The sequence below is a fragment of the Mauremys mutica genome, chromosome 10 (genome assembly GCF_020497125.1).
Source record: "Mauremys mutica isolate MM-2020 ecotype Southern chromosome 10, ASM2049712v1, whole genome shotgun sequence".
In the NCBI taxonomy this organism is placed as follows: Eukaryota; Metazoa; Chordata; order Testudines; family Geoemydidae; genus Mauremys; species Mauremys mutica.
Window position 1 is genome coordinate 87358525 of NC_059081.1, and position 24925 is coordinate 87383449.

Genomic DNA, 24925 nt, shown 5'->3' on the forward strand with positions numbered 1-24925 from the left:
CTTCTTTCTCGTTTTCACCAGGTGGAGGTGCCCATGGTGAGATGGGGGCTTCCCAGGAATACCTCTTTGCAGAGGATCAGGAAGGTGCTGCCCTCCCACAAGCAAGGGCTGGCGGGGGAGTGGCCTCAGAAAAGAGAGGAGGAGTGTCACCGACAGCAAGTGTTCTGGACTGGTGGGCGCTGCAGACCAATATCAGCATGCAGGCCGGGATTCCAGCCCAGCTGGCAGGTTCTTTAGACAACTGGCTATCCCATTATGTTGCACGTTCAAACCAATCGGTCTCTTACGGGAATAGTACCCGTCGCAGCCTTAAAAATAACAGCAGCCAATCAGTGCAAAGCCCTGACCCTTCCACAATGCATTTTGGGATGGCAGCGGCTGATTTAAATAGGAACCCTACCGATGCGGTTTCTAATACGAATGCAACTAATTCTGTGGAATTTTTTTCTGCCAATAATTCTGAATCTCTTGAGTTTGATTTACTAACCTACACTATGCAACTTTATAACAATGGTAGCGCAGGGCTTGCTTCCTTCTTTCCTGGACTGACACTTGCAGCGGGTCGCTGCTTGCCCTTCCCAGCCGATCTGCCGTATTGCAACAGCCTGGGCAGAAAGCATTTCAGATTACCGAATTATTTCCATCATGGCAGTGACGTGGAAATTCGGGCTGCTTTGCATGAGTGGGAGGGGCTTCTTACGTCTCGGTGCCACCGCTACCTGGAATGGTTTTTCTGCTTGCTGCTGGTCCCCGGGTGCAATGCTTCTATTCCGATAACGCCCCCACCGTGCTGGGGGTTCTGTGAGGCCGTGAGAGATCTGTGCTGGATTCATTTGAAAGAGGGGCGCCTCCCAATATCATGTGACTCTCTCCCTGCAGAGGATGCTGGGTATTCTTGTGTGTTTGTAAATGTGTCTGCAGGTAATATCACAGGGGTAATGTTTCTTACCAATGTTTCTGTTTCTTCCCCCAGGTAATCTTAAGCTAAATCTGTACTTGCTTTGCCAACTTTGCAGTTTTGTGGGGGTAAAGCAGTGGCTTCCATCAAACTCTCCTCTGCCTTCTCCTTCCATTGGTGTGTCTACACAGGGGGACGAATGGGACAGTCTGGGGCTGCTCTTTTTAGAGTTCTGCCAGCTTGGGTCTGGCTTGTGGCCAGTCCAGCTAGCCCAGGTGCCCAGACCACACTGCTAGTGAGGCCTGTGCTCCGTGCCAGGTACTGAGGGAGGTGAATGGCAGTTGGGCTAGGGGGCAAGTGACTCCTCCCCCCGTCTCTGCCCAGCCCCACAACCCCTCTAGCTTTGGGTCAGAGGGCAGGGGAGGAGTGGAATCCATCCAGCACCTGGCATTGGCTACTGTCGGAAGGCAGGATACAGGGTTAGATGGACCATTGGTCTGACCCAGTGTGGCTGCTCTTACGTTCTTATTCTCTCCTCTGCTGCCAGCGAAGGGTCTGAAATCACTGAACGACTCTGCTGATGATGACGTTGTACTTGGTACATATCTGTGGCTTGTGCGTTCTAGCAGGGCGATGGGGCAGTTTTCATAGTGTCCTTGCACTTTTGGTGGGGGACTCGAAGAGCTGGGGGGTGGGTCTATTTCAAATCACCGTCTGCTGCTGGAGGCAGCTTTCTCTCTGGAGAATCCAGCTTGCCTATCATGGCTTTGGGAACATGGTGCAATGCTGTGATAGGGTGCTGTACGCCCGTGGTGCTCAGGGTCTCTTCACTGGCTGTGGGTGATGCAGTGAACGTTGCCTTCCAATTTCCTTCCCTGCCTGGTGCCTGCTTCCTTCAAGTAACTGCATGTGCACCAAGCCTTCTACTGACTCGTTCAGCAAGGAGCACAGACCCGTCCCTCTGTCATTCTGGGGCTGTTATCCTCGCTAGTGCAGTCTTGTTGCTGGGTCCTGAGCATCGATGCACTGTATTGATGCTCTACTGCTGAGCTGGGAGCATTCCCACCTTCCCTGTCTCTGGGTGTCCCCTGCGCACTGCCCCACGGGGTCTGAATGAAGTTCCTTCCAGAGATTGCTCTCTCTGTCTGTCTCTCACAGAGGAGAGTTCTGTGTCAGGTTCCCACCCCTAAAAAGGTCTGACATTAATACTAATCCTGCCAGCTCTTCAAAATACTGTATTAAAATGCCCCAGCTCTGGAGCTGGGCTCCCTCCCGCCGCGTTCACTGGCTGTGGGATCTGCAGGTGGTTAGAGCTGGTCTGCCAGCAGGTGTGCTGGGGGTGATGGAGAGTCCTTGGGCCAATCCGCTGTGTAAAGTGGACACTTCTAAAGTGTATAAAGTCGAGAATGATACATTTGCCCACAGATCTACCGGCCCATCCCCCCTGTGTGTATACGAGGGGGTGGGGGTGGGGGAAGGGGAGACACGGCAGCATGGGCTGCATCTAGAATCCAGACCTTGCAGGAGCAGCATTGGGGACAGAAGAAGCACAGCCTGGGAGCTGGCATTGATGGGAAAGCACTGAGTGAAACTTTAAACCAACGAGTCCCGTCCCACCCGCTCCATCTAAGGCTTTGGGCAGACTTCTTAATCTAATTCTGTCTGAGTTCAGCTCTTTCAAATAAATATTGCTGTCAATTCATCGTTGCTTTCTGGGCAATCCAGGCAGGGCCCATCCTCCATTCCTATGGCAAGAGGTTTTAGAGCTACAGGGATTTTTGTTTCAGGAGATTAAAAACTCCCATGAATGTCTCGCATAGCCAGCCAGGTTCAGACCCTGTTGTTCCGGTGCCTGGCTTACACCTAATTCAGATGCTGCGCCAGGGTACTGTTCCCACAGCCCGAGAGCACTGGCTTCTCACTAGCTCTGGAATTGCCTGGCCATCTTTTCTGTACGTTGACATCCCTGAGGCCAGAGAGAAGCCAGGAGGCGGAGGTTTAATACGGATGCCATGTCCCCTCTTTCCGCCCTGCCCTCCCCTCCCCGGCTCTGCCACAACCCGGGGTATTTGTCGAGCTCTCCCTGGGCTTGCCAGTGTTCTGTGCGTGAAGTTAACAATTCCTCAGGCTGTGCAGATGAGTCCTTGGCTGATGGCTTCCCACGCTGCTCTAGGTAGTGCTGCATCCTCCTGACGTATTCTGCTTCCGCTGAGCAGAGCTGTTCCTGGCGCTGTGGGTATGGCAGGACTTGGGCATTCTGCTGGACAAACAGAGCCTGGGCACCTCTCTGCTCCTGGGGAGCACGGATAGACATTCTGTTCAGCAGCCACTCAGAGGCGGTGTCAGATTTTTTTCTCGTGTTCTTACATTAATAAGGAGCAGAGTCTTCCACCCTCCTCTCCCCCAGTGACGCCTTCCTTCCCAATGGTCCCTTGCAGAAGAAGGGACCTCTCGTCATCAGTGTTCCCTCCAACTTTCCTGCCTTTGTGCAGAATGAATTTTGTTATGTGCCCCAATATGGAGGTGAGGTGTGACATGACTCTGTGTGACACGTCACCTCCAGATTGGTGCACATAGCAGAAATTCATGTGGTGGGGGATCAGGGCTGGAGCAGTGTGTTGGGGGACAGGGAGGTCAGGGCTCTGGCTGAGGGTGAGATCTCGGGGGTGGAGGCCGGTGATGATGGGCTTGGGGTGCAGGCTGCCCCAGGGCTACGGCAGGGAGAGAGGATTCTCCCAGCTCCCTCTCCCCGTGGCAGCTCCAGGGCTGGGGCCCAGGATCAGCGCCTCTCCCCTGGCCGCGGCAGTTCCAGGGCTGGGGGAGAAGCGTCTCTCCCCACCTCACCTGCATGGCGCTTAATAGGCTGCCACGCGGCCGCGCAGCTTAGAGGGAGCTTAGCTCCTCATGAGTTCACAGACTCACGGGCTTTAAGTTCAGAAGGAGCCATCGTGATTGTCTAGTCCAGGGGTGGGCAAACCATGGCCTGCGGGCCAGATCTGGCCCCTCGGGGCTTTGGATCCAGCCATGGGATTGCCCCCCGTGGCGCCACGGGCCCCGCGCCGCTCTCAGGAGTGGCCCCTGGGCGGGTTGCCCTTGCCTCCAGGCACTGCCCCCCCCCGCAGCTCCCATTGGAATGGGGAACCGCGGCCAATGGGAGCTTCGGGGGAGGTACCTGGAGGCGCGGCAAGGGCAGCGCATGCAGATCCCTCCACCTTTCCCCTCCCCTCCCGGGACCGCAGCGCTTCCTGGAGTGGCACGAGGCTGGGGACAGGGCAGGCAGGCAGAAAGTCTGCCCTGGCCCCGGTGCCCTCCACTGCCACCCCAGAGGTAAGCGGTGCCAGGCTGCAGCCTGCACCCCCCCCAACTCCCTGCCCTAAGCCCCCTCGCACACCCTGCACCCCTCCTGCACCCCAACCCCCTGCCCTGAACCCCCTCCTGCACCCTAACCCCTGTTCACCCCAACCCCCTGCCCTGAGCCCCCTGCTGCACCCTAACCCCAACCCCCTGCCCTGAGCCCCCTGCCGCACCCCCCCTGCAACGCCCTGCCCTGAGCCCCCTCCTGCACCCTAACCCCTGTTCACCCCAACCCCCTGCCCTGAGCCCCCTGCTGCACCCCAACCCCTGTTCACCCCAACCCCATGCCCTGAGCCCCCTCCTGCACCCTAACTCCAACCCTCTGCCCTGAGCTCCCTGCTGCACCCCAACCCCTGTTCACCCCAACCCCCTGCCCTGAGCCCCCTCCTGCACCCTAACTCCAACCCTCTGCCCTGAGCTCCCTGCTGCACCTCACACTCATCCTGCACCCTAACCCCATGCCCTGAGCCCCCTCCTGCACCCTAACCCCTGTTCACCCCAACCCCATGCCCTGAGCCCCCTCGCACACCCTGCACCCCTCCTGCACCCCAACCCCCTGCCCTGAGCCCCCTGCTGCACCCTAACCCCTGTTCACCCCAACCCCCTGCCCTGAGCCCCCTCCTGCACCCTAACCCCAACCCCCTGCCCTGAGCCCTCTGCTGCACCCTAACCCCAACCCTCTGCCCTGAGCTCCCTGCTGCACCTCACACTCATCCTGCACCCCAACCCCCTTCCCTGAGCCCCCTCACACACCTCACACCCTTTCTCTGCCCCAATCCCTTGCCTTGAGCCCCTTCCTGCACACCGCGCCCCCTGCCACACCCCACACTTCCTCGTGCACCCCAACCCCTTGCCCCGGCCCTGCATACAATTTCCCCACCCAGATGTGGCCCTTGGTCCAAAAAGTTTGCCCACCCCTGGTCTAGTCTAACCCCCGTTAGCACAGGCCAGAGCACGTCACAGAGACTCCAGGTGACGAAGAACCCAGGTCTCCGTGGAGGAAGTGCAGGATGCTGGCCTGCCTCGTTGGGTGGCTAGACTGAGCCAGGGCTAGTCCTTGCAATAAGAGGGGTGGAGAGTACTGAGCTGTGTAGCGCAGGTTCCCATGAGGCACCAGTAACCCTCCAGAGACAGGGTGCTAAATTACTGGAAGCTATGGACCAAACTCTGCTGTGTTTCTCCTTCCCTGTAACCGTTGTACTCTATAGTACAGGGGCCAAGACCACATCTGCACTACGCTTTGCTTACATTTCTTTTTGGATACTCTAAGGTGTTTCACAGGACAGCTGAGTGAGTTCCTTTTGTTGTGGTTAATTATTTACACATTAGCAAATATTTGGTTCCCATTATTGGGGCCACAGAGGCAGCATTTTGTTTACTATAAGTCAACCAAAAAAAGTGTGTGTCTGTGCGCACACGCGAACTGTACAGGGCTGTTAAGGGCTAGAAACACCAATCAGAGCAGTGTCTCTGATTGTGAACACACTTACATTCCGTACATGCCTTCCCGGGAGAACAGGACTTGCATCGTGCTTTTCAAAATGTACGTGTACATTCTAGCCTAGCTAGAAATGAAGTACCACAGGGTGCTTTCATCGGTGTCTTAGAATGACTGACGGGAATATTTTTAGGAGACATGGATCCTCTTTTCGCTGTGGTTGGAACTGCTGATGTGTCCTGCTGGATGTTTTCACCACACCACCAGTTAATTTGAACCACAACATCTGACTATCCCAGACAGGCCTGGCCAGCTGTCTTGGAGTTGCATGTGTGTGTAGGTTCCTTATTCCCCTTATTATTGTCATGTCTGTGGAGTTAGTTAAGGTCAATATAGCTCAATTGCAATGACTTTGAAGGCCCATTTTAAATAATGTAATCCTTTATGTTGGGGATTCCAATCAGCAAATATAAAGTGCCCCCAGAATGCCTTGAAGCAGCTGGTCTGTTTGCCCAGAGGGAAGGAGGAGAGTGCAGCGACAATTGCGATACTCTTATGGTTGTAAGAATGGCTCCCTACTGGCTTTGACCTTTCATTAATAACTGCCCCTGACACTGAAGAGTTACTGTTTTAGGCTGTCCCTCAAGGGTGCACATTAAATGTTCTCAGGAATGCTGTCGGTCATTCAACTCTTACATACAAGGGCGTATTGGCCTGCACAGCTCAAAGTTCCCAGGCTAATAGTCCGAAAAAAGAAAAGCAAGCTGGGGAAGCTGTTGTTGGCGAGCTTATGGAAATGGGGCCGTGAGCCGGGACAAAGCCAGGCAGCTGACTCACCATTTTGTATTTAGGGAAAAGCTACTTATAGAACATTCTCTGGATTTTCACTTTTCTTAGGGTGTTTAAAAGGCAATGGGCTATTTGTGTAGTTTGAGGGTTTTTTAGCAGCTCAGCTGCTCCTGCTGCATGCCTGAAGTTAGAATTTGCTATGGCCTGGGGATTTCCACAGGAGTGGATATGGGGATACTGCAGAAAGAGAGCGGTTTGGACTTCTGTCTCCCAGCAGGGTACAGAACTTGTCCCATTTCTCCCCTTCCCTGGCCGTTCCGTGCAGATGTGGGAGGCGGCGTAAAGTGTCCCTGTTTTGCTGTATTTTACCACGCTCGGTAACCCAGCCCGCTAGTATGGGTTAATTTCTAAAATGCATGATATTTAATTAGGTTCATTGTTTGTTTTCTCTAGCTACACAACAGCGTTGTTTTCTTTCTCTAGTGTGCCAGGCAGGGTATCGGGGCTCTTCCCAAGGGCTCCTTGAACCTGTGGAAGGCATGAGTTCTTGGAACTGGAAACACCAGTGTTGGCCATAAGGCCTGACCAGGTGGCTCAGAAGATTTAGCTTTCACACTTTGATCCGTCCATCCCTCTGTGTGCCTGAGCGTCCCCCCTCCGGGGAGTGGCTCTGTTAGTGTGTCTCGGCACTGGGGAGGGGTCTCTCAGAAAGCGAAGGTGTACAGAAGGTATATCAACCCAAGGCACCGACAGAGCAGTTTACAAATCAAATTGGGCAGCAGGACACCAGCTGCCCCACACACCCTGCAGCTCTGGGGCTGACCCTGTGCCTCTGAGCAGGACAGGTGCAGGAACAGTTCCCTGGCACAGAATGGTGAGGGTTTCTCCTGTGAGTGGCAGACAGGCAGCAGGAGCAGCTGAGCTGTTACAAATCCAGAGCCAGATCCTGGCTCCTGCCTTGGCCACATGGTCACGCCAGCAGTGCAAAGGGACCAGCCAGTGAACAGCTGGGGATGACTCCAGTGCAGGGGTGTGATGGGGGCATGGCCATAGTGCTACCACGCTTCCATGCTGCCCAGCCTGGGGGAGCCATGGCAGCCGGAGCACTCCTGGGTCAGGGAGCCACAAATCCGCTTCCACCTCCACCACATACAGTCGCATCCCAAGGCTCCTATAGCTGCACAAGCCGGGAGCACTACGTGCTGCGTGCAACGGGCGGGGCTGTCTCTGAAAAGCATGTCCTCCAAGAGGTCTGGATAGGTCTATCATTCCAGTGAGCCGCTAAGCCAGGGAGTGACAGAAGGCGGAGGAGCCGGTGAGCACTCATCACTGCAGGGGATCCTGCTGAGAAGTGGAGCTGCACTCTGCCCTGGAATTGCTTCCTTTCTTTTGCCAGCCCCTGGTGATGAGCTCTGGAAAGGGAAGTGTCTGGCATTGATACAGCATAGCCAGGGGTGTGGTTGGTGAGGCAGCCCTCTTGGAGCCTTCAGTTTCCTTCTTTCGTATGGCTTGGGTACGTAGCAACAACTACAAATTTACATCTGAGTTTGATAGCTAGCACATTGCTGCAGCAGTGAGCTGGTGAACGTCCAAAAGAACGAAGGGGACACTCAGATATGATGTGCTCCATCGTTTATGCCTGCTGACCACAGTCACAGGCAGGTGTTTGCCTCATTTTCCATTTAAAGAGGGTTTGTCCACATCTCCCACGAGATGCCCTGATGCCATTCAATCTGCATCCATCTTTCCGACATAAAACCCGGTGGGTCTTTGGCAGGGTCAACAACGTGCTGTTTGTTTTGAGCGGTTGAAATGCTCCATGTGACTCTCCATTGAGTCTCAGCATTGAAGTTGGGTGTAAGGGTCTTGATGCGGTTCCATAGAGGGCTGCGGGATTTTAATCTCATTTTTGGCAGGTTCTGCAGGTCATCGTGCGGCGGGATTCTTGCGTTTGCACTGACATGCTTGCACTGAAAGCGAGATGTCTGAGCAGCTCTTCTACTCTGGAGGATGAATGTGCAGGAGAACCGGGAGCCAGTCGACTGGAGTCGATGTATTTGAGCATCCCTGACACTATATTCGTAGCATTATTGAGCTGAGTGTCAAGGAGTTTAGTGTGACTGCTGTGAGAGCACACTGGCACACAGTATTCAGCTGCAGAATATACCAATGCAATTGTTGCGGGTTGTAAGGTCCGTGGACTGCCCCAGGATGTTCCAGCATTCAGTGAAGCTCCGGTTCAGACCTACAAGGGTACTGTGCCCTGGGTTTTGAATCCTGCGGCCTGGCGAACCTTTGCGCCCCACTGGGGCTCCCACAGGTTGTAACTTACCTGCCAAAGGGTCCCAGGAATTGGATGTCTAGGAAAATCAATTAATAGGGGTGTGAGAGTCAGGGGAACGTGCTTAAGCAGTGCCAACTCATGGTATTCAATCTCTTCCTTAAAGCCTCAGCTCCAGGAGTCAAGTGACTAGGTGAGAACTGATCTCTGCTCTCATTAAAAAAAATAAAATAAGCTTCTAGCCCTTGTGCTGGCAGAGAGGTCTGTAAAGGTGACCGGAGTGTGCCCTGAGGGCTCAGAAGCCAGGAGACAAATGCAGAGAACCGTATGTTCGTGATTTTTATAAAAAATTCATGATTTTTAAGTCAACCTCCTGTTTTTTGCGGCCTGACTCATGATTTTTGAAGGATTGGGGTTGCCAGTAGTGCTGTATTTTACACCTTCTTACATCCCATGTTAGTTCTCTGCTGCAGCAGCTCCCCTTTCTTTTCCCTCTGCTTGTATCCATTAACACCAGCTTGCTGCTGTGCGACTTTGGCCTCTGCGAAGAGCCCCACGGTGTTTGATGCTCTGCTTCATGCAGCACTGAGCTGCTTTGCCATCTTTGCTGCAGTGTGTTGTGATTCCAGGTCACAGCGTTGTTGATGTCAGGAATGGTTCGTCATTTCCTTCTCTTTAAAGCTGTTCCATTTGCTGAGTGCTCAGGCCAAGTCCAGGAAAGGCCCTGCCACCTGGCATCATTGCTCTGGGAATATTTTTGGTTCTTCTCAATAGAGATTTGTGAAAGGTTTTAGGTATATTTAAAGTGGGTTCAAACATTGCCCCACAAGGTAGCATACCTCCACTCTCCTGGGCTCTCTGTAGGTGCAAATATTTATCTTGATTGTATGATCAATAATTTCCAAAGGTTGATGGTTAGGATCAAAATGTACCGGATTGACTAACGTTCATTCCAGTCCTTGCAGAGTGCACGGCGAGTGTAACCCCTTGTATGTGTGTGTTTTAATAGAGAAGAAATATTAACGTGTTTTACTGTAAACTGAAAGAGGTGACTCCTCATCCTGACACCTGAACAGAAGCTGATGGCTTCTGTTCAAAGAAACTTTGTTCCTTGGCCTAAAACTGCAATGAGCAGAGAAAGCAGTTCTCTTTCCCTGTGGCTTATAATGGCTTGTCGTCTGGACTGCTCTCTTGTGAATGTTTGGGTGGCCCTTTAAAATCTAGTTGTTTGCCAAGAGTGAGGAAGTGACCTCCTTGTTGTGGCTTCACACCTCCTTGTACAGCAGCAGCTGCCGTATTTCTCAACTGTACCTTGTACAGAGGGACTTCATTTCTTTTAGACCCAATGTTATGAGCCTTCTGTTGGTGTCGTTGTTTGCTGTTGTAATTATCAATGGTTGAGATGCGGAGCCACAAAGCCGAGGTTGTAGGAAAGGTTGTGGTGTTCATGACAAGACCCCCACCACATTAATTCAAGCTCCTTCTTCCCTTGTGCGAAGTGAGAAGGGCAACTAAAATGAGTAGGGGGATGGAACAGCTTCCATATGAGGAAAGATTTTAAAAATTGATAATGTTCAGCTTGGAAAACAGACTAAGGGGGATATGATAGGGATCGATAAAATCATGACTGGTGTGGAGAAAGTGAATAAGGAAGTGTTATTTATTCCTTCACATAACACAAGAATTAGGGATCACCAAGTGAAATTAATAGGCAGCAGGTTGAAAAACTAATAAAAGGAAGTCTTTCTTCACACAACACACAGGCAACCTGTGGAACTCTTTGCCAAGGATGTTGTGAAGGCCAAAAGTATAACTGGGTTTAAAAAAGAACTAGATAAGTTGATGGAGGATAGGTCCATCAATGGCTGTTAGCCAGGCTGGGCAGGGATGGTGTCCCTAGCCTGTTTGCCAGAAGCTGGGAATGGGCGACGGGATGGCTCACTTGACGATTAGCTGTTCTGTTCATTCCCTCTCGGGCACCTGGCACAGGCCACCGTTGGAAGACAGTGGGGCTATCTGGACCTTTGGTCTGACGCAGTATGGCCGTTCTTATGTCTTGTGGAGTCCCTCCTTTTGGGTCCTGTTCACACACAATGGAGAGCTCGGAAAACAGGTCCAACATCCGAGGCTGCGTGAGAGCGACGACTGAGCATGGCAAGGCTGCTGCTTTCAGCTAGGCAGTCGCTCCACTACTGCTGTCTCATTCCTTTGCTAGGACATGAAAAGTGCCATATAAAGCCAAATATTGTCTCTACACACAAATATATCTTAGCTTTGAGTACATGGGGATTTCAAGTTTTTCTTCACACTCAAATTAACTACATTACTTCTTTACTTAATATTCCTAGGAACTCAATGCTGCCTGTGTCTGATGCTGCGTGGGTCAGGAGGGATATGTCTGTGTTCTGTGTAATGCACATCTAAAGAGACTGTCTGATTAAAACAAGTTGTGCTTTAAGAGAGGGTGGAAGAGCTGGCAGTGCTAGTGTGGAGCCGGCCCCAGTCCTGCAGTGAGATCTGTGTGTCGCACGGGCTGCTGAGGATCTGGGCCTTAGACGGCTGTCAGAGAGTGCACGTCCTTTGAACCGTTTCCATGGTTTCCTAAGGCTGTGCACCGAGCTTAAGGAGTCGATGTTGATGTCAGCATCGCTTTGTGTAAGGTTCAGTCTCTGGTTAGTGTTACATGCCAGTGTGATGCTCCAGTGTCTGGGTTCCAGAAGCAACAGGGACATTTCACTACAGCTGGCCAGAGGCGTTCAGGGAGCTGGAGTCGAGCCCCCAGACTCGTGAGAGTGTTTTCCAATTACAAACTTTTTGCAGTCTGGTTTCTGAGCCTGTCAGTGGCAAGGTGGGAGTTGCGGCCACAAGGGGCTGTGGGAAGTGGAACATAACTTGGAGCAACTCTGAGGCTGCTCTAACTTTCATTGGGCACCAGGCAGGTCCCTGCATGGTGTCAGAATATAGGGAGTGTAAAGATGGCGGAGACCCCCAGTCCTCTGTTCCTGCCCCATGGTCAAAATGGAGTAACTGGGAACCAGCCCCCGAGGGTTTACACTGGTGTTAAGTGTTGTAGGAGAGAGGAGGATCAGGGCCAGTATTTTCCAAAGGGAGAAGAACTGCTGCCACCTTGAGCTCTTACGTGTGTAGGAGAAACTGCTGCATCCCTCAGCAGCGTCTAACCGCGTGCTTAACTCTCGTCTTATTGAGTGAAAAGTTGTTTTGTTTTTTCTGCTGTTGCTTTAGGGCATTTAAGGGATTGATAATTCACGCTGAGGCAGGGGAGGGCAGTGCTATGTTCCCAAGTGCTCTGCATGTGACAGATGTGGATCCCATAGGCTCAAGGAGACTCTAGTTGTTTCAAAGACAATACAGCCTCTAGCTTAGGTTTTATCAGCCTTCCTACACTACTGTGGGGAGTTTCAGCAACTTGGGGATTTGGAACAGCAGCTGTTCCGTTCATGGCACCAGCTCAGGGGCAAAATAGTTGCATCACATCCCCAATTTTCTGGCATTCCTTTCTTGTAATATTCCCAGCTGCAAATGGCTATAGGACAATACGCTGTTGTAGTCGGCAGCACTGGGGAATCTCTTGGCCAGCCCTAGAAGTGAACACAGCTCTGTGCAGTCTTTCACGTTGAATGCAGCCACCCACCCTGCTGGCAAACCCCTGTCTGCTTCCCCCTTCTTGTCAGCCTCACTGGCACCACCCTGCACACATAGTCGCTTTCAGCTCTGCCCTGGTTTTCTGGGACAGAATTTGTAAGCTCTGTCTCTGCATTGAAATACCTGCCCGGGTTTGTGGCCAGGGGATCCGGCTGTGGGGCCACCACGTGGTTGTCAGTTCACCAGGGATGATGCCGGGCTTGGCAAGGCTGTCCTCTGTCCTGGGCACTTGTGAACTCCTAACACCTCCAACAGATATAGCTCGGAATCACCTATTGTGAAATACACATGAGCAATCACTCGAAGAAGAAAAGACAGTTACCTGTTCTGTAACTGTGTTGCTCATGTCTATTCCACATCCCGCCCTCCTTCCCCTCTGTCGGAGCTGTCTGGCAAGAAGGAACTGAGGGTGGGGGGAGTGTGCTCCCCTTATACCGCACCAGGCAGACGCCACTCCAGGGGTTGTGGGGGGCACTCCACCCCTACAGGTACTGCTGTTGTGGGGAGCACCACCCCCCCCCACGGCACCAGTGCATGTGACGAGCACATACGCCTGTTGTGGAGTAGACATGAGCAACACATCTCGAAGAACACCAGTTACGGAAAAGGTAACTGTCTTTTTTGAGCAATACTGATAGTAATCTCCATGTGAAAGGCACTGGCTCTTTGTACAGCACCCAATGCCACAGGACCTTGACTGGCCCCCTGGGTTAACAAGGAGAATGCTGGTTACTGAACTACTTCAGAACTTTTTGAGAGACGACTCTTGATGGACTGTTTCAGGTAAAGCACTGGTGCCATAAGGAAAGTCTAACTTTTAAGTTGACAGCTCTTTGCTGCATGTGCTCAGGGGGCCAGAAGCATGTTCAGAAACTGGAAACAAGGCACAAATGTGTAATGGGGAAAGTGATTAACCATTGGAACAATTTATCATTGGATTGGTGATGGGTTCTCCATCACGGGACATTTTTAAATCAAGGCTGGATGTTTTCCTAAAAGAGATGCTCTCGTTCCAGGACAGCTATTGGACTTGAAGCAGAAGTTAATTCAGGGACCTGTGGCCTGTGTTATGTTGGAGGTCAGACTTGACTGAATCCAATTTTGGAAAAAAGCAATCTTGAGTGATCCCCTTTAAAATAATAGTTTCTTGCTCGCTGAAATACTTCCACTAACTCCTGGAACTAAAACCATGGAATTCTCCCAAATCGACTCGCTGACCAGCTATTTTGAGAGCAGGGTGGTGTATCTACAATAGTCACATTTGCCTCAAGTGCACTTCAAAAGCTGCCCCGCACCTTGCTCTGCGGCTCCTTTGTAACCAGAGAGGCGTGGCCCTATGTTCGGAGAGGCGATCCCACAACTTCCCAGGATGCTGTGGCCATCACACAGAGTTGCATCTAGCTTTATACTACCGAGATCCATGGATTTGGCAACGTTATCCCCTCCTTGCCTGTTCCCCACAAGTAGGTGATGCTTCCTGTCCAGGATGCCTGTGGCATCTCTGCCCGCCGTTGGGAAGTGCAGGGAGGCACAATCTCAGTTCAGTGCAGGGGCAGGAGAGGAAGCAAAGTGCTCCGACTGTAGGTCTGCCCGCCTCCCTGTGCGCTGCCTCCATATGTTTATACCATAAAGTGAAAGACTCTGAGGGCATGCGCACCTGTTCTCCCAGACCCACTCCATGGTGCGATCACAGGCACGATACAGAACTGCACGCAACAGCTGCTGAGATCAGCTGCCTTCAGTTTACATACTTGGAAAGTGTTTTGTCTCTGTTGCGAAGGTTTACAATAAATGTTCCGTGCTTCACACATTTCAGCAGCCAGTGGACGTAGGTGTTTTCTAGGGAGTTCAGTTATCTGTGTCTTTTATAATAAAAAAGTTGATAGATACCATCCACATGAGCAACAAAGAATCCTGTGGCACCTTATAGACTAACAGACGTTTTGCAGCATGAGCTTTCGTGGGTGAATACCCACTTCTTCAGATGCAAGTCATCCACATGGCCATTTTTCTGGTGACCCTTATTTTAAGTTTGTTAAGAGATCATTTTTCTTTGAGATTGTATGGGCAGTGGTGGCACTACAGATGCAAATCCAGCATGACTGGCTTGTTTGTGAGGCAATGAGTTTAGATGTGGTTAGTGTTTCTCTCAAACCGCCCGGGGTTTCTCAGTGGTACTTTATTTTTGGTGTCAAGCAGATTATTCCTGGGCTCTAAAGGACAGTCACCCCTCCTGCATTGTAGAGCCCCCCGCAGTAAGCATGATTCTCTGCAGCCTACCTCGAGGGGTAGAGAGGTGATTGTCAAAGGGGCAGTCGAGGGGAGTCAGGGATCTAGGACCTTAGAAATCTGCCTGTCATGGTGGTGATCACGTGAGAGCTGCAGCGATACAGCTCTTCCTCTGGTACTTGTGGAGCAGTGTACATCACCCTGGTTATGGACAGGTTCGTTCACAGAGCTCCCTGCGCACTGAGGAGGACATGGGGCAGTGACTTCAGCTGCATGTTTGCCCCTTCACTGCCAAGTGTGTGAATTTGCTCCTTTCCTCTGGGGATGCTGCACTCCCGGAATGTCTGTTTTCTTCGACTGATTTCTGTGGCCTGGCTCTCAGTCTTCTGCTTGGGCTGATCGGAAGCGAGGCTCTTTGGGCATGGGCCATATGTGTGTGTACGGTGTGGGGCCCTGATCCCTTCCTGGGATTTTCTGTACGACGGTAATGCTGAGAATTACTGAATGCTTGCGCCCTCTCTGACCAGATTCCTGCTTTTGTTAACTTTTTGTAACCTTTAAACATGCTGCAAGACATGTAAAAGCAGCAGAGAGTCCTGTGGCACCTTATAGCCAGCAGACGTATTGGAGCAGGAGCTCTGTGGGTGAATACCCACTTCGTCGGATGCAAGACATGTTTGGTGTAATGAGTTTGTCAGGTCTGAAGTGAGAGTTATTTGCAAAGAGCTGAGACCCTTTGCCAGTGGGTCTCTGTGTCACAACCTTACAGTGACCAGAGGTGTTACAGTAATATATTGACTTTTTTTCTCTCCTGTCTCAAAGCTGTAATTCTTCTTCGAGTGGCTCTGCATATTCCCATTTATGGTACAGCGCCACCTTGTGGTGCCTTGCAGTAAAAACCCTCTTCTAGCAGTGTCCGCTAGAGCAGGGGTTCTCAAACTTCATTGCACCGCAACTACCTTCTGACAACAGAAGTTACTACACGATCCCAGGAGGGGGGACCAAAGCTTACGCCTGCCCAAGCCCCACCACCCTTAGTGTGTGTGTGGGGGGGAGCAAGTCTCCCACAGTATTCTTGCCAGCAAGTTAAAGAAGTATGGGCTGGATGAATGAACGGTAAGGTGGATAGAAAACTGGCTAGATGGTCGGGCTCAACGGGTAGTGATCAATGGTTCCATGTCTAGTTGGCAGCCGGTATCAAGTGAAGTGCCCCAAGGGTCGGTGCTGGGGCCGGTTTTGTTCAATATCTTCATTAACGATCTGGAGGATGGTGTGGACTGCACCCTTAGCAACTTTGCAGATGACACTAAACTGGGAGGAGTGGTTGATACGCTGGAGGGTAGGGATAGGATACAGAGGGACCTAGACAAATTAGAGGATTGGGCCAAAAGAAATATGATGAGGTTCAACAAGGACAAGTGCAGAGTCCTGCACTTAGGACGGAAGAATCCCATGCACTGCTACAGACTAGGGACCGAATGGCTGGGCAGCAGTTCTGCAGAAAAGGACCTAGGGGTTACGGTGGACGAAAAACTGAATATGAGTCAACAGTGTGCCCTTGTTGCCAAGAAGGCTAATGGCATTTTGGGTTGTATAAGTAGGGGCATTTCCAGTAGATCAAGGGATGTGATCATTCCCCTCTATTCAGCACTGGTGAGGCCTCATTTGGAGTACTGTGTCCAGTTTTGGGCCCCACACTACAAGAAGGATGTGGATAAATTGGAGAGAGTCCAGCGGAGGGCAACAAAAATGATTAGGGGGCTGGAGCACATGACTTATGGGGAGAGGCTGAGGGAACTGAGATTGTTTAGCCTGCAGAAGAGAAGAATGAGGGGGGATTTGATAGCTGCTTACAACTACCTGAAAGGGGGTTCCAAAGAGGAGGGATCTAGACTGTTCTCAGTGGTACCTGATAACAGAACAAGGAGTAATGGTCTCAAGTTGCAGAGGGGAGGTTTAGGTTGGACATTAGGAAAAACTTTTTCACTAGTAGGGTGGTGAAGAACTGGAATGGGTTACCTAGGGAGGTGGTGGAATCTCCTTCCTTAGAGGTTTTTAAGGTCAGGCTTGACAAAGCCCTGGCTGGGATGATTTAGGGTACGTCTACACTACGGGATTATTCCGAATTTACATAAACCGGTTTAGTAAAACAGATTGTATAAAATCGATTGTGCGCGGCCACACTAAACACATTAAATCGGTGGTGTGCGTCCACGGTCCGAGGCTAGCATCGATTTCGGAAGCGTTGCACTGTGGGTAGCTATCCCATAGCTATCCCATAGTTCCCGCAGCCTCCCCCGCCCCTTGGCATTTCCGGGTTGAGATCCCAGTGCCTGATGGGGGAAAAATCATTTTCGCGGGTGGTTCTGGGTACAGCCTCACCCCTCCCTCCCTGAAAGCGGCAGAGAACCGTTTCGCGCCTTTTTTGCTTGGTGAACTGTGCAGACGCCATAGCACAGCAAGCATGGACCCTGCTCAGCTCCATACCGCAATCGTGGATGTTTTAAACACCTCGCGCACTCTCGTGCAGTATATGCTGAACCAGGACCTTCAAACCGAGGCTAGGAGGAGGCGGATACGGCAGCGCGGCGATGACAGTGATGAGGACGTAGACACAGAATTCTCTCAAACCACGGGCCCCGGCGCTTTGGAGATCCTGATGGTAATGGGGCAGATTCTATCCATTGAACGCCGATTTTGGGCCCGGGAAACAAGCACTGACTGGTGGGACCGCATTGTGTTGCAGGTGTGGGACGATTCCCAGTGGCTGCGAAACTTTCGCATGCGTAAGGGCACTTTCATGGAACTTTGTGACTTGCTTGCCCCTGCCCTGAAACGCCATAATACCAAGATGAGAGCAGCCCTCACAGTAGAGAAGCGAGTGGCGATAGCCCTGTGGAAGCTTGCAACGCCAGACAGCTACCGGTCAGTCAGGAATCAATTTGGAGTTGGAAAATCTACTGTGGGGGCTGCTGTGATGCAAGTAGCCAAAGCAATCACTAAGCTGCTGCTACGAAAGGTTGTGACTCTGGGAAACGTGCAGGCCATAGTGGATGGCTTTGCTGCACTGGGATTCCCTAACTGTGGGGGGGCGATAGATGGAACCCATATCCCTATCTTGGCACCGCAGCACCAGGGCACCCAGTACGTAAACCGGAAGGGGTACTTTTCAATGGTGCTGCAAGCACTGGTGGATCACAAGGGACGTTTCACAAACATCCACGTGGGATGGCCAGGGAGGGTTCATGACGCTCGCGTATTCAGAAGCACTACTCTGTTTAAACGGCTGCAGCAAGGGAATTACTTCCCAGACCAGAAAATAACAGTTGGGGATGTTGAAATGCCTGTCGTTATCCTGGGGGACCCAGCCTACCCCTTGATGCCATGGCTCATGAAGCCATACACAGGCAGCCTGGACAGTGGTCAGGATCTGTTCAATTACAGGCTGAGCAAGTGCAGAATGGTGGTGGAATGTGCATTTGGCCGTTTAAAGGTGCGCTGGCGCACATTACTGACTCGCTCAGACCTCAGCCAAACCAATGTCCCCTATGTTATTGCTGCTTGCTGTATTCTCCACAATCTCTGTGAGAGTAAGGGGGAGACCTTTATGGCAGGGTGGGAGGCTGAGGCAAATCACCTGGCCGCTGATTACGCGCAGCCAGACACCAGGGAGATTAGAAGAGCACACCAGGAAGCGGTGCGCATCAGAGAAGCTTTGAAAAGGAGCTTCATCAATGGACAGGGTACAGTGTGACTGCTGTGTTTGTTGATGAATACCCAGCCCCCCTTGATTGACTCATTCCCTGAAAGCAACTCTCCCTCCCCCTTCGAGTACAGCTTACTTATGCAAATAAAGTCACTCTCGTTTAAAAATCATGAATTCTTTATTAATTCATTATAAAAAGAGGGAGAGAAGTAAGGGTGTGGTTTGGGAGGAGGATAGGAAAGATGGAGAAGGCCATTAAAAAAATTTCACATTAACGACAGCCTTCTGGTTGGGCTGTCCACGGGGGTGGAGTGGGCGGGTGCACGGAGCCTCCCCCCACGCGTTCTTACACGTCTGGGTGAGGAGGATATGGAACATGGCGAGGGTTGAGGGTGGTTACACAGGGGCTGCAGCGGCACTCTTTGATCCTGCTGCCGTTCCTGAAGCTCCAACAGACGCCGGAGCACGTCAGTTTGATCACGCAGCAGCCCCAGAGTTGCATCCCGCCACCGCTGATCTTTCTGCCGCCACCTCTCATCTCGGTTGTCCCTCCTGTCCTCACGTTCATCCCTCCTGTCCTCACGTTCATCCCTCCTGTCCTCACGTTCACTGGCCTCTTTCCTGTAATTTGATACCACGTCCTTCCACTCATTCAGATGAGCTCTTTCATTGCGTGTAACTTCCATAATATCCGAGAACATCTCATCTCGCGTCTTCTTTTTCCTCCGCCTTATCTGTGCTAGCCTTTGGGATGGAGGAGGGATGGTTGAAAAATTTGTAGCTGCATGAGGGAGATAAATATTTAGAAAGATACATTTTACAGAACAATGGTTATACTCTTTCACAGTGAACAGCACTATTCACCTAGCACATGTGATTTCCCTACAAGGTCGCATTTTTCATCTTAATAGTGAGTGCTTGCAGCTCTGGAGTTACAGATCTCACAGACACAGGTCCAGGCATCAGAATTCAGCTTGCTTGCGGCCACGGTAAGCCACTGTCTTTCGGCTTCTGTAGTGATTTACCCCTCCCCCCCAACGCATGGCTACTACCATGCTAGCTCCCCGCTAATCAACAACCTTCCCACCCCCCCACCCACTGCGTGGCTGGTAGCTTGGGGAAGATCGCCGATGACCAAACACAAAAAAGATCATCGGCATTTCACTCCTCCCCTCCCCCTGCTTCGCTACGTGCAGGAAAGGTTTTTTTTTAAGCTGCTGCAGTCCACGAACCCATTAGAAAAATGGCCACCCTCCTTACTTAAATTCCTGATTTTTAACCAGGTTATCCTGAACGATATCACTTTGCTGAGGATAACACAACAAGATAAAGAACGGATGCTTCTTGAATGCCATCAGTCACCGGGACCATACGCTGCTATGCTTTGCCACGCAATGATACCTGATTACTTGCTACATGCATGGCGTGGTAAAGTGTCCTACCATGGTGGGCGGAACAAGGCTGCCTTGCCCAGAAACCTTCTGCAAAGGCTTCTGGAGTACCTACAGGAGCGCTTCATCGAGATGTCCCTGGAGGATTTCCTCTCAATCCCCGGACATGTTAACAAACTTTTCTAAGTAACTATACTGTCTGCGACCGCATCCCAAGTCCTCAGGGCAAATCAATCATTAAAAAACGCTTGCTGAAAAAACAATGTTTGCTATTTACAAAGGTACACTCACCAGAGCTCCCTTCCATGGCGTCATTGTCTGGGATAGTTGCTTGTGAGGGCTGGGAGCAGGGTAATTCCGTCAGGGTGATAAAAAGCTCCTGGCTGCTGGGGCTCACGGAGTGCTGTGTGCTCTCTGCTAGGTCTTCCTCCTCTTCTTCATCTTCATCTTCCCCGTCTGCATAATCCTCAGACATGGCAGAGATTACAACCCCCGCCTCGGAATCCACGGTCAGGGGTGGGGTACTTGTGGCGCAGCCCCCTAAAATTGCATGCAGCTCAGCATAGAAGCGGCATGTTTTTCGACCTGCCCCGGACCTTCCGTTTGCTTCTTTGGTTTTCTGGTAGGCTTGTCTGAGCTTCTTAACTTTCACTCTGCACTGCACTGAGTCCCTGCTGTGGCCTTTATCTGTCATAGCCTTAGAAATTCTTTCAAATACTTTTTCATTTCGTCTTTTGGAACGCAGTTCTGTTAGCACTGAATCCTCTCCCCATATAGCGATCAGATCCAGTACCTCCCAAGCGGTCCATGCTGGGGCTCTTTTTCGATTCTCAGGAGACTGCATTGTTAACTGTGCTGATGAGCTGTGCGTGGTCACCTGTGATGATGAGCTCTCCACGCTGGGGAAGCAGGAAATGAATTTCAAAAGTTCGCGGGGCTTTTCCTGTCTACCTGGCCAGTGCATCCGAGTTCAGAATGCTGTCCAGAGCGGTCAGTGGTGCACTGTGGGATACCGCCCGGAGGCCAATACCGTCGATTTGCGGCCACACTAACCCTATTCCGATATGTTAATCCCGATATTAGCGCTACTCCTCTCGTCGGGGAGGAGTACAGAAACCGATTTAAAGAGCCATTAAAATCGATATAAGGTGCCTCCTAGTGTGGACGGTTGTGGCGTTAAATCGGTTTTACGCTCCTAAAACCGATTTAAACGCCTAGTGTAGACCAGGCTTTAGTTGGGTTTGGTCCGGCTTTGAGCAGGGAGTTGGACTAGATGACCTCCTGAGGTCCCTTCCAACCCTGAGATTCTATGATTCTATGATTGATTCTAAGCCCCACCAGCTAGATGCGCTGGAGCATTCCTCTCTTTCCGCCGCCATCCCCCACCAGAATCACGATGCACTGAGGGCAAGGCTATAAAGGGGACAGGAGCACCCTCACCATCTCAGTTCCTTCCAGCCGTGTGCTGTGACGTATGTGAACCACTCCAGTCTCTTTGGAGTCGGAGTTTTTTTCTGCTTAGAAATAGATAGTGTTAGCTCATTTCCGTATAGTTAGTGAATTAGGGTTTCTTCCAGATCTGGGTTATGAAGGAATCAAAGAAACAGAAGAAGCTAGGATTTAAGTGGCGCGGTTCCTGTCTGTCTGTCTTCTCCGTATATGATGAGCACATGCAGTGCCTCAAGTGTCTGGGGGAAGGGCAGTCCCCCTCCTGGGTGTTCAGAAGCAGGAAGCCTGCTAAACAACCAGTGGGGCCCTTGACGATCGAAATACAAAAGGAGAAACTAAATGGATTCTTTGCTTCAGTCTTCACGACTGAGGATGTTAGGGAGATTCCCAAACCTGAGCTGGCTTTTGTAGGTGACAAATCTGAGGAACTGTCACAGATTGAAGTGTCACTAGAGGAGGTTTTGGAATTAATTGATAAACTCAACATTAACAAGTCACCGGGACCCGGTGGCATTCACCCAAGAGTTCTGAAAGAACTCAGATGTGAAGTTGCGGAACTATTAACTAAGGTTTGTAACCTGTCCTTTAAATCGGCTTCGGTACCCAATGACTGGAAGTTAGCTAATGTAACGCCAATATTTAAAAAGGGCTCTAGAGGTGATCCCGGCAATTACAGATGGGTAAGTCTAACGTCGGTACCGGGCAAATTAGTCGAAACAATAGTTAAGAATAAAATTGTCAGACACATAGAAAAACATAAACTGTTGAGCAATAGTTAACATGGTTTCTGTAAAGGGAAATCGTGTCTTACTAATCTATTAGAGTTCTTTGAAGGGGTCAACAAACATGTGGAGAAGGGGGATCCAGTGGACATAGTGTACTTAGATTTCCAGAAAGCCTTTGACAAGGTCCCTCACCAAAGGCTCTTATGTAAATTAAGCTGTCATGGGATAAAAGGGAAGGTCCTTCATGGATTGAGAACTGGTTAAAAGACAGGGAACAAAGGGTAGGAATTAATGGTAAATTCTCAGAATGGAGAGGGGTAACTAGTGGTGTTCCCCAAGGGTCAGTCCTAGGACCAATCCTATTCAATTTATTCATAAATGATCTGGAGAAAGGGGTAAACAGTGAGGTGGCCAAGTTTGCAGATGATACTAAACTGCTCAAGATAGTTAAGACCAAAGCAGATTGTGAAGAACTTCAAAAAGATCTCACAAAACTAAGTGATTGGGCAACAAAATGGCAAATGAAATTTAATGTGGATAAATGTAAAGTAATGCACACTGGAAAAAATAACCCCAACTATACATACAATATGATGGGGGCTAATTTAGCTACAACGAGTCAGGAAAAAGATCTTGGAGTCATTGTGGATAGTTCTCTGAAGATGTCCACGCAATGTGCAGAGGCGGTCAAAAAAGCAAACAGGATGTTAGGAATCATTAAAAAGGGGATAGAGAATAAGACTGAGAATATATTATTGCCCTTATATAAATCCATGGTACGCCCACATCTCGAATACTGTGTACAGATGTGGTCTCCTCACCTCAAAAAAGATATTCTAGCACTAGAAAAGATTCAGAAAAGGACAACTAAAATGATTAGGGGTTTGGAGAGGGTCCCATATGAGGAAAGATTAAAGAGGCTAGGACTCTTCAGCTTGGAAAAGAGGAGACGAAGGGGGGATATGATAGAGGTATATAAAATCATGAGTGATGTGGAGAAAGTGGATAAGGAAAAGTTATTTACTTATTCCCATAATACAAGAACTAGGGGCCACCAAATGAAATTAATAGGCAGCAGGTTTAAAACAAATAAAAGGAAATTCTTCTTCATGCAGCGCAGTCAACTTGTGGAACTCCTTACCTGAGGAGGTTGTGAAGGCTAGGACTATAACAGTGTTTAAAAGAGAACTGGATAAATTCATGGTGGCTAAGTCCATAAATGGCTATTAGCCAGGATGGGTAAGGAATGGTGTCCCTAGCCTCTGTTCGTCAGAGGATGGAGATGGATGGCAGGAGAGAGATCACTTGATCATTGCCTGTTAGGTTCACTCCCTCTGGGGCACCTGGCATTGGCCACTGTCGGTAGACAGATACTGGGCTAGATGGACCTTTGGTCTGACCCGGTACGGCCGTTCTTATGTTCTTATGAATGGTCCCTAAAGAATCAGTTGGTCCAAACTGTATTTTCCAGCTGGGGTCGACCAATATTGGACCTGTTCAGACCAAGAGTCAACAGAAAGTATCACCTCTTCTGCTCCAGATCCTTTCCTTGCCTTGAGGGAAGGGTTTGATGTACACATTTTCCCCCTTCCCATTGATTCAGAGGTGGTAAGGGAGATACGACAGGACAACACACGGATGATACTCATTGCCCTGGATTGGCATGTTAGCAGTGATTTACTGATCTCCTTCAACTTCTGGTGGAGTTTTAATGAGTCCTCTCCTGTCCCAGCAGGATCTTTCATCTGAGCCCACAAGCTTACCTGAGGGCATGGGCGATCGGATTCTGTCTCTGCCTGCTCTTGAGCAATCATGTTCTTCGTCTGTGCGAGACATACTAATTAACGCGTGAAAACAGTTGACTAGAAACTGTTACCATCTAAAGTAGTCCAGACATCAGACTTGAATAAAGGAGCGACCTGTTTCTCCTGTCTCTGCTCCTGTTCCTTGTGTTCTGGAGTACCAATGTATTAAAGTATCAGGGGTTATCCAGCTTATTGTTAAAGGTTCATTTGGCAGCTGTCTTCGCATATCACTCTCTAGTTGATGGTAGATCGCTGTTTGGTCATTGTTCAGTTATGAAAGGGTTATTAAATGTGTATTCCTCTGTGAGAGAGCCTGTTTGTCCTTGGGATCTCAGTTTGGTATTGGCCATGCCGGTGTATTCACCCTTTGAATCTTTGACTGTGTTTTCTTTCTATCATTTATCTATCAAGACAGCTTTCATTATGGCCATCACATTAGCCAGAAGAGTGAGTGAACTGAATGCCCGTGTGACTGACTCACCTTGTGCTTCTTTTCATAAGGACAGGGTAATTCTCAGTCCTGATCACAGAGTTTTAACATTAGATGGTGTCTGATTTCCACATCAATCAGCCCATTCATTTGCTGGATTTTTTCCCTTATGCTGCACTTTAAATAAGGGGGAATTGTTTCTACATATTTTGGATGATAGAAGGGCTCTTGCCTAGTACCTGGACAGAAGTAAGAAGTTTTCATAAATCACTAGATTATTTGTATCATGCCAAGAACCACATGAGGTATCTGGGTTCTTCCCAGACTATTTCTCAGTGGATTAAACAATATTTTGCTGAATGCTACACACTAGCAAAAGTGTCTCTACCTGCTGCGATTTGACCACATTCCACTAGATCTGTGGCTGCTTCCTTTGCCTGCCTTAGGCTGGTGCCAGTTGCTGAAAGCTGCAAAGCTGAAACTGGACTTGGGTGCATACTTTCACCAAGTACCGTGCTCTGGACTTGGCTTGCAGGGTGGCCACCATATTCAGCAAGGCGGTGCTTCAGTCTGTATTCAACCAGGACTCTGGGCCTGCCTCCAGGGTAGTTTTCAGCACTGCTTACCCGTCTGTCCCATGAGTGAGAATCTGCCGAGCCCTCGAAGAAGAAGTGAACGCTGCCTGTAACTGGAGTTATTGGAGATGACTCTGCATAGTCACACTTCCCACCCGCCTTCCCCTCTGTCAGAGTCCTTGTTGTCTTTGT

At 50.3% G+C, this 24925-nt stretch overlaps 1 protein-coding gene across 4 annotated transcripts in view; it reads left to right on the forward strand.

Moving 5' to 3' along the window:
• COL18A1 (collagen type XVIII alpha 1 chain) overlaps window positions 1-24925 on the forward strand; it is a 282560-nt gene that overhangs the window by 156724 nt on the left and 100911 nt on the right. For 2 of the 4 annotated variants that reach the window (XM_045032084.1, XM_045032085.1), the window contains exon 1: window positions 5-921. The exons of the other annotated variants lie outside the window; for them this stretch is intronic. In XM_045032084.1, the coding sequence (XP_044888019.1) occupies window positions 42-921 (880 nt within the window). In that variant the 5' untranslated portion in view covers window positions 5-41. Of the gene's footprint in view, window positions 1-4; window positions 922-24925 lie in introns of those variants that run through there. 4 annotated transcript variants of the gene reach the window in all.